At 37.2% G+C, this 17,628-nt stretch overlaps 1 protein-coding gene across 4 annotated transcripts in view; it reads right to left on the bottom strand.

The window, feature by feature from the left end:
• LOC142352026 (uncharacterized) overlaps positions 1-17,628 on the bottom strand; it is a 110,446-nt gene that overhangs the window by 18,218 nt on the left and 74,600 nt on the right. For 3 of the 4 annotated variants that reach the window (XM_075404361.1, XM_075404360.1, XM_075404363.1), the window contains 6 exons: positions 13,476-13,568; positions 12,452-13,073; positions 11,734-11,908; positions 10,787-11,008; positions 9,879-10,272; positions 9,131-9,514 (listed from right to left, as the gene is read on the bottom strand). In XM_075404361.1, coding sequence (XP_075260476.1) covers positions 9,131-9,514; positions 9,879-10,272; positions 10,787-11,008; positions 11,734-11,908; positions 12,452-13,073; positions 13,476-13,568 — 1,890 coding nt within the window. The remainder of the gene's footprint in view (positions 1-9,130; positions 9,515-9,878; positions 10,273-10,786; positions 11,009-11,733; positions 11,909-12,451; positions 13,074-13,475; positions 13,569-17,628) is intronic. The other variant, XM_075404362.1, reaches the window with a different exon arrangement.

Below are 17,628 nucleotides of genomic sequence, written 5' to 3'. Positions count from 1 at the left end.
GACAGAGCAGTACAACACAATTATGAGAACAAATATGTTGAGAAGTTACCTAGTGTGTCTAAAAAAAGATTGAGTAGAAAGAAGTTCAAGAGACATCTACTGCGCGCTGAACAAAGAAATGTAAGCACACAAACAATGGGATCTTCTTTTCTGGACAGAATTCAATCTCTTAAAAACTCAAAATATGAGGGTGAATTGATAAAAATTGTTGACTGTTTGTTAGACGGCCATGGCTTAATTGATAATTCTCTGTTATATCTTGAAATTAGAAAGTAATAAATTTGTAATTGCATCACAATTATTTACATAGTATCAGTTTTATGTTTGGTTTAAAAATCAAGAAAATTCAATTTCTCTTTTTTTACAATCTTTTTCTTAAATGTTTAAATTGATACCTCTAATCTGTTAAATGTCAAGTTTTGTAACAAACTATTCTTTTAAAAGTCGAGTTTTCTCACAAAAATTTTTGTTAACTGTTGGGTTTTGGAACAATTTATTTTAATAAAAGTCGAGTTTTCTCAACGAAATTTTTGTTAAATGTCGAGTTTTCATTCAATCTTTTTGTTTAAATATCAAAAAACAGTTTCCAATTGGATACAATGAAGCGCAAATTTTTTCCTGATTTTCACCAGTTTACGGTATAATTTAACGCAAAAAAGGAAGAGATTTTTAATTTGTAAAATGACAAGTTTTCTTTTTCTATAACAACTTAAAAATCGAGTTTTCATACAGGTTTTTTTCTTAGAAATCAAATTTCTGCTCAGTTTTTTTTCTTAAATATCAAATTTTTGATCAAAAACTTTTGTTAAATGTCGAGTTTTGATAATGCTATTTCCGTTAAATATCAAGTTTTGTAACGAAGTTTCAAAATTCAAAATTTTGTTTGATTATATCCTTGTGGACTGGTTTAGAAAAGAAAGCTCACATGAGAAAAATTATATTATAAAGAATGTTTAAATACATCACCAGGAAAATGTATAAATCAACATACAACTTTTCCGTTAAGATCGATTACAAATGAAGCTGCAAAATTGTACCAACTCGAATCTATTCAAACAGAGTTCTCACAACATACTCTGGTGAGTTTTGAATCTCATTCCCAAAAGGTCTAGAACGTTCAAATATTACTGGAGGATCAGTTGGTTGAACGCTGATTGAAGTTGTTGAGTTTTCATCAGTCAGCAAAATTGGATTGTGCGCCGTTCCATCCTCTATGGAAGGTGTTGTCATTGATGGAGTAGTCGACATATCAGTAGAACCATAGTACTGTGCCGGATCAAAGTTCTGCTGTTCATTTGATGTCCAAGTGCTAGTATCAACACTTAGCTCGCTCCCATCAAAGCTTGACACAGTTTGAAGCAAATTCCCTGACTCCTCCACTGAACTCAAAACTTGATTTACATCCGGGCTAGAGAACCAAGAGTTGGGAATTTGCCCTTCTTCCCAAGGGAAAGTATATTGAATGTTGCCAGCGACGTAGGTAGGTGGAAATTCTGTCCCAGCAACGTGGGGATAGTGGTGCCCACTAATAACAGCAACCTCGTGTCCCATCGCTTGAGTTCCAAGCTGATTCTCCGTAATTGGAACCTGACCCTGATGATAGGTGTCGAACTGTTGTCGCTGGTGTTCAATAATATGCCACACAGTGATGGGTAAAGTCATTACAGTCTCATATAATCCGTTTGATAAGTCTTTAATACTTATCCGAGCAGTCTCCTCAGTGAAGGAAAATGAGTACAGAAGACTGTTGTTTTGCACAGTAAACTCCATTTTGTTCAGATGAGTTGATAGAAGTGGATTTTTTAGAAACAAAAGCAGTTTGTAAATGAACGTATTGAAAACTGTCAAGTAGAGAGTAAGTTAGAAAACAACAAATTTCACTTTATAGTAGGACAAAAAGAATATCTAAGTTAGAAACAGATAAACGTTACAACTGAAGTAAGATCTGTAGATGAGAAGAATGTGAATGTAGGAACTCAATTGTATAAAGTTTTGAAGAATAGTTAGCAGGACGATGAGGAACAGAGGTGAAATTAATTTTGAGGAAATGAAAGAGAATGATGAAGTCTAACTTTGTCGCTCCTATTTATAGTGAATTCCGTCCAATAAGAACAAAGTAACCAAAGAAGGAAATATTTTGTAGAAAAACTGACGTTAGTAACCGAAACAGGAAATGGAAATCATTTAATGTATCCAAATATGGAAGAAGTTGTTATAAAATGATGCTCGTATACGAAGCAGGAACATCAATGCGTGAATAGAAACCAAATATGGTTTTTGAATAATACATGTATCACATGATACGACTACTTGTTTACTAAATAAGGATAGCTCATTGGGAACGAAGTGACATAATTTACCAAAAATGTTAAGCTCTGATTAATTTGTTCAACTTCGTTAAAATTTAAATCAATCTCGGAAAGTATTCCATTTTTGGAACAGAACATTTGTATATATATATTTGGGAGCCGAATTCCAAATCGAATTTTTACTCCTTCAGAATTGTAATCTGTATAATAATGAAAAAACAACGCGGTTTGTACAGATGAAGTGATTGCTATGGGGTCAGGAATTGGAATACAGTTCGCTTGTGCTAGATTTCTGTACTGTTCTAAAATTTCGGGAACAGAATTCAAAATAAATAAAATTTCGTACTTGTTAATGTGTAGCTCTGACGATAAATCAAATGATTGTTTCGTTATATAATCATCATATTTGAATTTTTTAATGGAAAATGTTGCATATTCGAATCCTTTACTAAATCGGATTATTCTGTCATTCTGAACGCAAATGTCCAAGAAATTGTAGAAAAAATAGGAATCAACATCAATCTCGTCAACTTTGTAAGCATCGGCAATTCCTTCTTTCCTCTTATATATTTTTTCCAACAACTGTAAATGATTTTTGATTAACATTTTTCGCAAATGAGCAAAATTTCACGCAATACTCTGTTTATGTAAAAGAAAATTAAAATTAAGAAACAATTACACAAAATAAAATCGTTAATCTTCAGAATAATTTCTTTAACACGGGATTTCGATTGGTTGAGAGGTTCCAAGACAATAACGTTAAGTTGTAAAGTAAATATTTGTTCGTGAAGTATGGATGAATATTTGTTTTCGACATCTTTAACATTGTTGTAAAAGCACATTCATGTGCTAATTTCAATTTTCAATAGGACTAGATTTGTTTGCAAGCACCGAATTCTCTCAATTGCGGATAGACACAAATTTGAATCACAGAGTTTGTTAAGATTGGAACAATTTGTTTGAATTTGTTGTGAGTCTGTTTTTGGATTATGGCTGGATGAAATATGAAAACTTATATAAAATGTAAAAGAAATGATTAAGAAGATATATAAGAATGATTTGCTTTTTTTGAGTTTACTCCAAGGAATGAATTCACATATTTAAAAAGAGTGTTCTTAATTATTAAAGGTATTTGTAAATGGAAGAATCTGATTGGTTTATTCATTATGTTCTAGAATGTTCGGTTATGACAACAAGCTTCTTAAAATGGAAATGATAAATTTCCATATATGGAGTGATGCGTCATAGCTGCGTTCCCTAAATGTACAAAAATAATTTTCATTCTCACTTTGTTATTGTCACAATTAGTTGCTCGTCACAATACCCGAATTTGTTTCATCTTGTACCAAAACAATGCCTTCTCTCGATAGAAATCTCCCAGTGAAATGTACAAAGTGCAACAAAATGGTGGTGAAGAAGAATATGGCAAGACACAAGCAGTCTTGTGATAGTGGGACTCTATTTTGTCCCAAATGTCCACATTTCAGTACAAAGAAGAAAGAAGACATGAATTACCACATTGCTAAGCATCACGCTCCTAAGGATACAAAGCTAAGCACTATGTGTACTGTATGCTTGGAGGAGTTTCCGAGTTTCTATTCTCTTCAACAACACAAGAGGAGAAAGCATGGAACTTCAACAAAAGTTGGAACAAAATCGAGTGAAAAGCTTAAAGAAGTTCTAGAATCAGAGGAGCTGGAAAAGGACAACGAGCAGCTACAACAAGAACTTAGTGTTTGCCAGCACTTTTTTGACGATACTGAGATGGAAAATGGAAGACATCAAGTGTTCAACTTCAAGCTGTCCAAGCTCGATCCTCATGAAATTAATAAAAAGTTGAAAGAAGTATTCGAAAAACTCAACTGTGCAGCCAAAGTCAACTTAGCTCTAGGATTTGTATTAAGAAATGTGGATACGGACGAGTATCGATACTTCTACGCTCACGAGAACAACACTTTCTTCGAGAAATCTCATCTACTCTGTTCCAAAGGAGACTTAGTCTCTCTTCAGGACAGGATTGAAAAGATGGATTTAGTGGAGACGTGTGCTCAGGAGCGGGAGAATACAAAATGGCGATTTGCTCTGACTACAAATGTAACAATATTTTGCGCTCTCCTAAAATCCATTCCAATGGGATGTATCGATGCTGTTCTTCCTGAACAGTTACTCAGACGACCAGATGTGAATTGTCTCGTATCGAATGGCTATGGTGAGACTTACAAAGATTATCTTTGCTTATTCCGAGCTATAGCTGTTCACTTATATGGATCATCGGAGCTTGAGATCAATGCAAAAAATTTGTTTAGTGCATTCCTCCACGAATCTGGACAAGACGCAATCAATTTCAGAGGGGTATCGATCGATCATCTTGTAATTGTTGAAAATGCAATAAAGCACAACATATTTATTTACGATATTGACATTGTAGATGGAGATTTTGTTGGTGAACTTGCGAGGAGAAGTATTGAAATGTATGAGAAAAATATTAATTTATTACGTTACAACAACCACATATGCTATGTAGATGATATCAACACATTCTTTAAACGATTCCGTTGTCCCAGTTGCGATACGTTCATTCAGAAAGCGGGAAATTTCAACCGCCATGTTAAAACGTGTAAAGATAGAGTACAGCATATTTACCCAAAGAGTGTGTATACATTGCGCGAGACCTTATTTGATAAGCTTGACGGATTTGGAATTTCCTACAACGAAGATCAAAAATTGTTCAAGAACTTGGCTATTTTTGACTTTGAATCGATATGTGTACCCTCTGACCAATTAAAAGATACAAACACAACCACTTGGATTGGAAAGCATGAACCAATCTCTGTCTCTATTTCCTCCAATTTAATTGATGAACCTGTCTTCCTATGCGATAAAGATCCGAAAGCTCTCATTATATCTTTTGTTGAAGCTATTGAAGACTTAGCAAACAAAAGTAAAACTGAAATGTGGACAAAGTTTTCCTCTATTGAAGCAGTAATCAGAGCACGAGTTAACGCAATTGGTGAAAATTTAATTAAAAGAAAGGATCAAAACGCTTCAACATTTGAGTGTGAAGGTGAACGTACCGAAGAAGATGATGAAGCTGATATGTCTACGCAATTTCTCCAAATGCAGAAAAACCAGCTTTTGGACTTACAGCAGCACTTTGAGCGTTATGTGAACACTTTACCTGTGTTCGGATTCAATAGTGGAAAATATGATTTAAATCTCATTAAGTCCTATCTCCTACCCTATCTTATTCATGAGCGCGACATTCAACCTACTGTTATTAAAAAAGCAAATCACTTTGTTTCTCTTAAGTTTGGTGATGTACAATTTCTCGATATCCTCAACTTTCTCGGTGGAGCTACATCACTTGATTCTTTCCTTAAAGCATACAAGACAAATGAGACCAAAAGATTCTTCCCCTATGAGTGGTTTGACTCTCCCGAAAAGCTCGATGCAACTTTTCTCCCTCCTTACGACCGTTTCTTTAGCAAACTGAGAAACTATAATCCACTGGAGAAGGAATTTACTGATTTCACTAAATTGCTTAACAGTGGATTTTCTCAACAAGAGTCATTAAAAAAGTTGAGGTTGAAAAATGTTCCTCCATCTGGAATTGACAATTACAATTACCTGAAAGTGGTCTGGGAGCAAGAAAAAATGGCTACATTCAGAGATTTTGTCAAGTGGTACAACAACAAGGATGTTGTTCCAACACTGGAGGCAATGCAAAAAATGATGGAGTTTTATCACAACAAGGGTATCGATATGTTAAAACTCGGATGTACACTTCCGAACTTGGCTAATATCTGTCTTCACAAGTCAACAAACCACAAGTTTTTTCCATTTGTTGAAGCTGACAAAGATTTACATGACAAAATACGTGAGGATATGACTGGTGGTCCATCTATTGTTTTTACTAGAAAAGCAGTAGTTGATCAGACCTTCATACGAAACTCTGAAAACCTTTGCAAGTCTATCGTAGGTATTGACGCTAGCCAACTCTATCCCTTTTCAATGTGTCAAGAAATGCCCACTGGACTTTACACTCGATGGGAATTTGATACAGATTCTCAAAAATTCAGGGCTCGAACAAACAGATCTCGAACATTTGAGAACATGGTTATGTCATATCTTCAATCACAACGTTCCGAATGTAAAATTGAGAGCTACTACACAACCGGAAAACAGAAGAAGATTGATTGTTTTAGCGTAGACGGATTTTGCACACATTGTAATACGGTGTTTGAAGCCATGGGTTGTTACTTTCATTTCTGTCCTTGTCAGGAAGCTAAAGCAAGTCTCTCAGAAGAGGAAACACAGAGAGGGATTAGAAAAAGAGAACATGATGAATTGAGAAGAGATTACTTAAAAAGTAAAGGATATAAGATTGTTGAAATCTGGGAGTGTAAATGGTGGGAAAGTGTTAAAGAAGAAGAAAATGTCAGAAATCACGTGAGAAAGAACTTTCCTTTCAAATTACCTTTGAAGCAAGAGTCTTTACTAGCTAAAATAAGAGATGGGGAGATGTTTGGATACGTACAATGTGATTTGGAAGTTCCCACAGGTTTGAAGTACAAGTTTTCGAATTTCCCGCCTATTTTTAAAAATTTCAACGTTAGTCGAGCTGATATTGGAGATTATATGAGAGATTACGCTGTCGAAAACAACTTACTGAAGCAACCTCAGCGAATGCTAATTTCAAGTTTCAATCTGGAAAATGGAACAATTATTACTCCCCTACTAAATTTCTACATCAGCCTCGGTCTGAAATGTACAAGAATTTATAGATTTGTACAGTACACGCCGCGCAAATGTTTCAACACCTTTGTACAGTCAGTGGTAGACGCTAGAAGAGGTGGAGATGAAAATCCTGATTCCAGCGTTGTTGCTGAGACTATGAAATTATTGGGTAATAGCTCTTACGGTTATCAGATTATGGACAGAAGCAAACATACAGAAACCAAATATTTTAACGATGAGAAGACGCACAAAGCAATCAATGGGAAAATGTTTAAGCGGTTGAACAATGTCTCAAAAGAGCTTTACGAAGTTGAGCTAGCAAAATCAAAAATTGAACACCGCGAACCTATAATAGTTGGATTCTTCATACTTCAGTACGCTAAATTACGTATGTTGGAGCTCTACTATAACTTCTTTGACAGATTTTGCGACGTGGATAAATTCGAGGAGTTAGAGATGGATACAGATTCCCTCTATTTAGCCTTAGCTCATGAGAATTTGTATGATTGTATTCGACCTGCTAAAAAACAAGAATGGGAAGCATTGAGAAAGCAGGACTGTAACGACTCTTTCCAAGCAGATGCTATTCAAAATTTCTTCCCTAGAACATGTTGTTCTAAGCATAAGAAGCATGATAAACGGGAACCAGGACTTTTCAAGGAAGAATTCAGATGTACGGAAATGATTTGTCTTTGTAGCAAAACTTATTGTTGCTACGATGCACAGTCTGACAAATACAAGTTCAGCAGTAAAGGTCTCAATAAAAGAACATTAGAAGAGAATGGAGATGGACCGATGGAGAAATATCGACGTGTGATGGATGAAATTATCAATCTTACTTCAACAAATAGAGGGTTCAGAACAATAAACCATTGTGTTGCTACGTATGAGCAGACAAAGAAGGGACTGTCCTATTTCTACCCTAAGCGCATTGTTCAGTCTGACGGTATTCATACAGCACCACTCAACATATAACTTAAATGCTTTTACTATAGCACAATTCTTTAGTATTCTCTATTACATTTATACTGTGTCTGTAATTTTATACAATTTTAATTCATTTTTTTTCTATCATTGAATTTTTTCCAATTAATGAGCGCGCAAAAGACATTTGTTACACAATTGATTCAAACAATTAGGGGAACAATCTTTGCAATTGACCTAAAATTTGTAAACAAAAATTCAACATGTCACATAATTACCCCTCAGATAACTAGGGTAATTGAAAACCCCCACCAATTAATTTCACAATTTAATAACATAAAAGTTGTAAACAAAATTCAACCTGTCACATAATTACCCCTCACATAATTACAGCAAGTAATTACCCACGCCGATTCTATTGTTCTCAAGTAAACACTTAATAACTACACAAACATTGATTTTTTCCCCTCAAAATTTCAGCCTATCAGGAGCGTCTCCGAACCTACCCCCCACATTTGCACCGACTATACTACTCTTAATACATGTCGACGGCTATAACTAATCTTAATACATGTCGACGGCTATAACTAATCTTAATACATGTCGACGGCTATAACTAATCTTAATACATGTCGGCGGCTATAACTAATCTTAATACATGTCGGCGGCTATAACTAATCTTAATACATGTCGGCGGCTATAACTAATCTTAATACATGTCGGCGGCTATAACTAATCTTAATACATGTCGGCGGCTATAACTAATCTTAATACATGTCGGCGGCTATAACTGATCTTAATACATGGCGGCTATACCCAATCTTAATACATGGAGATTCTATTCCTAATCTTAATACATAGAGATTCTATTCCTAATCTTAATACATGCAACCTATACCTAATCTTAATACATTAAGACCGCTATACCTAATCTTAATACATGCTAATTCATTCCCTATCTTAATACGTTAGGGAGGTCCCAAATCCCGAAAAATACGCTATACCCTATCTTAATACATGGGGGACCTCACCCCCCCCCCCCCGGGGAGTGTAGCTCACTATATTACTACTAACGGCCCAAAAGACCCACAGGTCCCAAATAAAAGCTACAAACTTTCTTGGTCAAATAATAAATTTTAACTATAAATGTTATATTTTACCTTGGAAGCACTAGCAGACGAACTCAAAGTTGAGAAGGCACTTCTTGGGCTTTGTGTAAAAGCACTCAAGGCGTTTGATTGCTGACCGCCAATTTTTCCGCCAGCGCCACCACCAGCCGACCCGTGATTGCTGTTCGTCGAGGACGAGGAACTCAATTTCTGATTGGCTCCCGAATCACTCCCAGTTTGGCTCTGATGCTCTGCTGAATTGCTGGTATTATTTTTGTTATTTTGCTGCTGCTGTTGTTCTAACTGTTGTTTGAGGTGGTCAATTTGAACCGAGTATGCGTTCAGTTGAGCCTCTTGGGATAGTTTAAGACTGTTCATTTGCTTCTTTTCTTTCTCAATTAAGTACATTTGAGCACGCAGTTCTGCTTTCTCTTCCTAAACAAGCAAATAACGTGGAACCTAGCCTTAAAATCCCAAAATTATGCTTTTAGCAAAATAAGTTCTTATTGAGAAAATTTCTACGTTTAGATTTTGAAGTCTAGGTCAAATTATCACCAGCTAACGCCAGACGGGGGTACATAAACTGGTATACAGAGTATGAAAATGTTTCACCTATCACGTAGCTCCCATAACTTTGCCCAGTATCTTTTCATTTGGGGCCGAAATAGATCCAACAAATGGTGTGGTGAAATCAATTATATACTAGTAACTTTCGAATAGAAAAATCTGTCTGCTTTTAAGGTCAAAATATGGGTGTTGGATATCCGGGAAGAAAAGAGAAGACCTGTGGAAGTACTACCTTGAGTGTCATCAATTCCTGTGTGAGCACAGCATACTCCAAATCCTGTCGTTGACTCTCAAAAGCCGCCAGCATGTCGCTTTCTTGCTTCAAACGTTCTCGCCTTTGACATTCGTCCAAGGACAAACTACTGTTGTTATTATTGTTAATTACTGCCCCATTACTGTTACTAATCGACATCAACTGCTGTTGCTCCTCTAGATCTCGTTTTCTCTTCATTTGAGTTGTAGCGAATTCTGGATCCATGTAGATACTCTCAAGCTCCACAACAGTTAGCCTGACCTGGGCGGTTTCTGTTTTTAACTGGCGGATGTAGTCGCGAAGTCGGTTTTCGTCCAGTTTGGACCAATCCGAGGCTACACTAGTGGCACCACTGGTTGTCGAACTTGTTGTACTAGAAAAGAAAAATACAAAAATTCCTGAAGGAATGTATTTTATGCACATGATTTTTGCCCAAAAATTTGCATGAACTAGGAAATATGAGAATTGTGATAAAAAAACCTTTCAACCGTGGCCACCAAAATTATGTCAGTATAAAGAATTTCCCATGTTTAGGAAAATTTCCCTTCCGAAAGAAAGTTGTGTTAGAGACACGAACAAATTAGAGAGTATAGACTCAAAGCGCCCAGATTAATTTCGATTTTAGACTAAAGTGTACTTCCGATACCTTGGAGAACTTTTGTACTAGAAAAATCATAGAACACTTGCTCACCTTTAAAAAAATGTCTCCTCCAAATATATACATTTTCTTGGTTGCTCTTACTTTTTCGCAATTCACCGTGCATAACTGTTAATTCTGTTTCCGGAACACCAAAGCACGTTCTAATTTTGAAACGTACAAGTAAAAGTAAACAAAATTTACCACTTGCAAGAAAATGAAACTTAAGACTGGCAAGTAAACAACAAACCTAGTCCTGTCTTGTGAAGATGAGTCATCGACATTACTGCCTCCACAATTGAAAGAGGAGACTCGACTGTGAGTGGAACCCGATCCACCTCCACCTCCACCCAATTTGGACTGGTTCTGTTGCAGCTGGTTGTCCGTCGTGTTCGGAGGTCGAGAGGGTGAGTTCAGAAGAGACGTGGACGCATTTGTAGTAGAATTAGGGTTGTTCTCACCACAAATTACCCTACAAAATTCAAGTTTTTCCCGACATTTTTTGTCAGGCATAGCAAGAGCCGTAGGGATGAGTTGTGTCCTTTCTGAGAGTCAATTGTATTTATATTTTGCATATTAATAGTATTTTATATTATTCGAATGATGAATTCATTATTGTTCTTCTTCAGAACCATTTCTATTGCTCTACGGCATTTCAGTACCTGTTCAAAAACACATTTGTCTCGTGATTTTATTCGCATTAGTTTACTTCATTATCGACGGGCAAAATTATCTACAAATTGGTCCTATTTTGCTTAGTCCATAACGGATTACTTCAGTTCCTTCACAAGTGCGTGAAATTCCACAATGCAAAAAAAAATTTCGACCATTACTCATAAGTGGATGATACAAACGATAGATACACAGTCGATATAGATAGTAGTAGCAGAAGTTAAACATAAAATTTCATTAGTTGCTTTACGAAATGTTACAGAGCAATTTCTTGTGTAAAAACTTTGCGCGAGTTGAAGCCTTGAAATGTCAGTGCAGCCATGCGTCAGCTCATAAGTTAATTATCTAAAAAGGGCTGATAAGACGGGATTTTAAAACAAAATGTAAAAAATATGTTAATACAGAGTGGTATGTACAGAGTGAAAACTTAGACAAAGGCGTTTTTGCATCATAAACTTGGGCGTGGGTGTGATACAAATATTGACGTTTTCACTTTTGTTCAAACAAACATAAACAGGAGCGGACCTGTTGGCCTTGGCAAATGTGGTGTCGAGATGTGAGAGGATAGTCTTCGCAACTGTCTCTGCGTGTCTCCTGCTAGTTTGCAGTCTCTCTTTCACACTCAGCCTCTCCTCTTCCTCCTCCACGTATGACTTGATACCCAACATAGCATACTCGTCCTCACAGTCCGAGAACTCGCCTTCAGTCACACAATAGACATCAAATATCACTAATAAGACTCATTGGGTTTCAAATCCATTTACAGATTTTAGAGGACAGAGAAAATTTAAGACAACTACTGGTAGGTTACATGCTTACACGTTCAGAAATACACACATTAGGCGTATATTTAAATCAAAATTAATATTCTAACTATTACCGTTCGATTTTCATATCTCAAATATGATTGATATAAGCGCCATGCTTCTGAAAACTTCTAAAGCCATAGTAATAAAAACAATGATTGCTTCATGTTCTGACTACAAAGGTCAGCTTGTTCCATTCTCAACGTCTCTAAGAACCAATTGGTACCCCATGCTTTTAAATCAGTCTTTTTGCTCCTCATTTTTACTTAACTTCTAGGCGGCTCGCACATCTTTAAGTTTTCCAGATATCCAGCAAGACACCAGACAGTAGTTATCTTTAGTTATATGTTTGTATGGTTTGATAATGAGTAGTAACTTAAGCACAAAATTTATACACTGCCTTGGCTATACACGCTTATACCTCGAATGATACTTACCTAACACCGAATACGTAAGAGGATTTGATGTCGCATTTGGAAGCCTCGGACTTCGTCTCGACCCCCCAGCACCCGAAACGCCCAAACTGCTGTAGTCAACAGTAGATCCACTGGCGCCCAGCGCCAGCAAACTTTCCAGGGCCTCGACACAAAGATCCGCGTAGTCCAACGCAATCCTCAAAGCTGTAGTGTTGCTTTCATACTTCCCACAGAGCAACGCAAGGCGTTCTGACGTTGACTTCGATTCCTCTAAAGTCAACTGAAGGAGGTCAATTTCTGATTGCATTCTGTCAACTTTCGACACTGACTTATTTAAGTGAAGTTCCAATTCGATTAAACGGTCGTCGGCTAACGGAGTCGTATCTCCGCCGGTACTGCTATCGTTATTTGCGTTACTGTTCTTTTCTTTGCACTTTTCGTTGTTACCAACATCAGAACTATCGATTGTAGTTGAGCTGAGAGAACTTTTTTGACAGTCACTATTTGAGGGTCGCAGGTTGATTTTAGTCCCACAAATTGTACTGTTTTGTCTCTCTGCTGTTGAGGAGGACTCTTGCGCTGTTAGGTTGAGTGATCGCGTACTGTCACTGTTATTGCTGGGCTTACTGTTGGCTTTTGATATCTAAAACAGGCAAGAATTCTATTAAAATTTAAAAGACCAACTCATTATATGACCAATTCATATAGAAAATTAATTAATAAAAACTTATATTTATATTATCCACAAAAAAACTCTTCAGCCGAATACGCCAAAATATTTCTCTTAAAATCTTCAGTTTTTGAAGTTTAAAAAAGCAGCTCTCAGCTCCTCGTAAAATTGAAGTTGATAAATCTAGAAATTAAAACTCATAAATTCATAGTCACTGAAAAATATTAATTATATGATGTCATAATAGTTCATTTGGATGCCGGAACATTTCATTAAAATCCTGTTAAAATTATGTGGGCGAAGAACTTTCGAGGTCAAATGGTATTTTCCTCCGAAAAATCTGTTTGAAAGCAGTGGTTGACATTAGTGTCTTACCGTATCGCTGGCACTTGCAGATTGGCGAGGAGGGGGCAAGGGCGGCGGGCCAGAAGGGGGAGGGGGTAGGGAGGACTTGTCAACTTTCCCATCCTGAAAAAACATACCCGGCAGATTGCCGGAAAATAGCCGCCGTGGATTCCAATAAGCATGATTGGGATTGAAATAACAGAAGATATTGAAAAAGAAAGATTTTTGTACAAAAACATTTTTTTAAGTCCGATTTATTTTGAAGGCATTTCGTAGTTGAACATACTTCTCTTTCTTAGAGAGAGGCTACAGGGGCTCCTATCAATAACAATAAGCATTAGAGATGGTAAATAAGACTTATAGGAACGACGTTCAAATAGCGGGCATCTAAAATTGGGTTTTATGGGTTTATCCCGTTTCTACTTCTGACTTCAATTTTTTATACCGACTCTGTTCATTTTGAATTGCTATGCTGCGCAACTGATGTTCAAAATCACTTTTAGCAGAATGAGAGAAGAGAGAAACTAGCCTAGAGAAGTCAAAAAGATTTCACGCAAAATGTTGAAAAGGCGGCAAAATGAGGTAAAGCGAAACATTTTTTTATTCGACGAAGTAAAAAAAAAAATAGGAGCGCTATAATAGCCGGCTGAATAGATGAGGGCGGCTATTAAACAGTCAACCAATTAGAATTACTTCATTTTAAATTTATATTAGTGTTCCAACCCCAATTAGGGGGGGGGGGGAGTATATACTCAAACAATCATAGTCGAGAATAGTCAGTCGTATCATTAGAAAACTCTTCAAGCGTAGAATTTGAAAATAAGATTCTTTGAATTTCCTTTCGAGGAGTTCAAGAGTTGAAAAAAAAAACGTGAACATTTAATATTTGGGTGTAATTGTGTTCACTTTTGGTGACAATTATGCTAAATTTCAGATTTCTTTGTATCAAAATCTTATTTTGAAATGGCTTTTTAACAAATAAAGAAAAATTTTGTTTTTCAAAGAGGAGCAGCGCTAAAAGGCTAGTTTTGGTCTCATCGGTTTACAGTCTCAGGTTACAATCAAAAAGGTTCGATATCTATTGGAGAGCACATAATAAATTTCTTTGTACATTCTTTCGGTTTCTCTTGTATCATTTAGAGATGTCGTGGTCGATAACACGGGTCAAAGAATTCAATAAGTTGAATTTTAAATTAAATTTTGAACTGAAAATATACAAAAATTAGCTTGTATTTATAGTGGTTATCTATGCGAAAATATACAGAGAAAATTTTGATTAGCTAAAAATATTTTACATGATTGGCATGTCAATAGATCTTAACTCCGAATACCGGAGGTGACTTTCTATTTTCATCAACATTTCATGAGAATCATATATGGCTTGGGTACAATCGAGTTCATTAGTTGGAGGTCGGTGGATGTTAGAATCAGGTTTCTGTTGGTGGGAGAATTTACTTCTGACATATGATTGATAGGTCAATAAGATAATGATAGCGCCAAAACGAAATTAGAATTGAGTTTAGTTTTGTAGCCATTACTTATCGACACAGCAATAAAGTTCGTCAGGTAAGTTCTTCTTTCGTTCTTTGAAATTTTAATAAAACTTCTAAGTTTCTTGATGTTTCATTGAAACCATCACATCCTACCTCCTTTTTTAAGCAAGTTTGTGGGTATAGGTTCTCCAAATCTGTCAGGTTGTTTTCTGTTCCTGGTTGATGTTCGTGAAGGCTCTGAGGTTTCGGGTTGCTGGTGCTCTGCAGATGATGTGGCTGCAGAAGCTTCATCTTGATGTGAAGGTCCCACATCTGTGTTCTGAGGTTGTAGTTCTGATTGAGATATGGTCTCCTCCACTGCTGGTTCAGTTTTCACATTGTCCTCGTCTAGTCTCGCAATTTGGTTGTCGCTCACTAGAATAGTCCGTGCTGAGTTTTCAGGCTGTATGAAAGATGTGTTTAGGCCCTTCCTGATGATGAAGGTAGCAGGAACTGTATTTGTCTTTTCGTTGGCCTTGAATAGAATGGGTTCGCACAAGTCGAAATCTGCTATTGCTGGTAGTCTCACTCTGCTTCCCAACAGGAGTTCAACTGGAGTTTTGCTCCTCGTCTTTGAAGTGTTGCGATGTGTCATCAGTGCCCTTTGCAGGAATGCTCCAAATGACACATTAAGTTTGGGACTCCACGCTTGAAGTGCCCGCTTCACTGTCTGAACTGCTCTTTCAGCTAGTCCATTAGCTCTTGGATGATAGACGGGTGATTCTATTTTCTTAATTCCCAGTGATTCACACCACTGTTTAAGGTCATCACTTACAAATTCAGGACCATTATCAGAAACTGAAGTTTTTGGTATTCCGAATCTTGCAAAAGATATATTTTAACTGTTTCTGATGTTCTATTTCCCGCGGGGAAGGCTTCTATCCAACCAGAACCCGCGTCAACAATTACTAATATATTGCCTTGGTCCTTAACATAACCCCAGTCCATGTGGAGCCGTTCCCAAACGTCGGCTTCTGGCCACGTAGAGACTGTTTTTCCCAGGCTAGGCCTGTTCAATTGACAATTCTTACATTTACTAACAAAGTGTTGAACGTCTTGGGTAATGCCAGGCCACCAAGCTATCATTCTGACCGATGCCTCAGTTGCATTCTTTTCGGGATGTGTCTCGCTTTTGCCAAAACCAAGTGTCGTAGTTTGGGTGGAATGAAAGGAACAACACCTCTGAAGATGATTCCATTATGTAAAGTAAGTGCATCTTTCTGTTGTTCGAATCCTTTTTTCGCTTCTGAACATTGTTTCCAATTGCCGCTTTTGATTCGTTTCATTATGTCCTGGAAGAGTCTGTTTGTTCCAAGTTCAGTTTTGATTTCTGCTTGGGTCACCAAATCACTCTGAGCGAAGTAGATGTTATTGATTGCGAAGCACACTCGATCGTTGTCGGATTCGTCTTCGTCAAAATCCATTCTGCTCAAAGCATCTGCATGGGGTATCTGCTCCCCTGGTGTGTACTTCAACTCATAGTCGAAGCCCATTAGAGCTATTGCCCATCTTGTGATTCTCGCTGATGCTGTCTTCGGGATCTCCTCCTCTGGTGCAAAGAGATATTTGAGTGGTTTGTGGTCAGTCTGTAGGGTAAATCGTCTTCCAAGAAGGAATTGCTTCAATCTTGTGACCACAAAGACAATTGCCAGTGCTTCCCGCTCTATGTTCGAGTAGTTTTGCTCCGCTGGAGTCAATTTTCTCGATACATATATGACTGGATGTCCTTCTTGCGAAAGAACCCCGCCAATGGCTTTTTCAGAGGCGTCAGTAGTAACAGTTGCTTCTTTTTGTAGACTATATGGCTGTACTAGTGGGTTAGCACATAATTTATTTTTTATGTCTTCAAAGGCTTTTTGTTGCATTTTGCCCCATGAGAAATCGCTATTTCTCATGTTATTTAAGGGTAGCATTTTTGTTGCAAAATCAGGAATCATTCTTCCGTAAAAATTAGCTAGCCCAACAAACGATTCGAGTTGTTTATTGTTAGTTGGTGCTTTTGCATTTTTTACTTTTTCAACATGTTTGGGATCTGGTGCTATTCCCTCCTTTGAAATGGAGTATCCCAAAAAGCTAACGCTATCGACTGGTTTTGAGTTAGATTTTTTCTCATTAATAGTAAAGTTTTTCTCACGTAGTCGACTCTTGACTGCAAGCATTCTCTTGTCGAACTGCTCCTTGGTAGTTCCATACGCCAATACATCGTCTTGAAAGATCACAACACCTTTGATTCCTTTGAGTGTTGATTCTATACAATTCTGGAAGATTGAAGAAGAGTTTTTCAATCCCTGAGGTAGTCGGCACATCTTGAACAGTCCCTGAGATGTGTTGATTGTGCATATATCTTTTGCTTCTTCGTCAAGTTCAATTTGATAGTAGGCATCTGAGAGGTCAATTTTGCCAAAGTATGAGGCGCCATGTAGGTTATGGAAGATCGTCTCCATGTCTGGTATTGGGTAGTCCTCATCCATGACCTTGCCATTGATGTGCACTTTCAAGTCCACGCAAAGTCTCAGTTCTCCACTCTTCTTTCTCTGCCACACCACTGGAGATGCATTAGTGACTCCTCCTGATTGTACCGGTTCAAGGATGCCTTGTCTGACCGTTTGTTCCAGCTTCTCTGTGACCTTGTCTTGAAGAGGTAGAGGTAT

Source organism: Convolutriloba macropyga, chromosome 13, assembly GCF_964194025.1.
Source record: "Convolutriloba macropyga chromosome 13, txConMacr16.3, whole genome shotgun sequence".
Taxonomy (NCBI): Eukaryota; Metazoa; Xenacoelomorpha; order Acoela; family Convolutidae; genus Convolutriloba; species Convolutriloba macropyga.
Note: the sequence above shows the minus strand (reverse complement) of the source record. Positions and strands in the feature narration are given on the sequence as shown.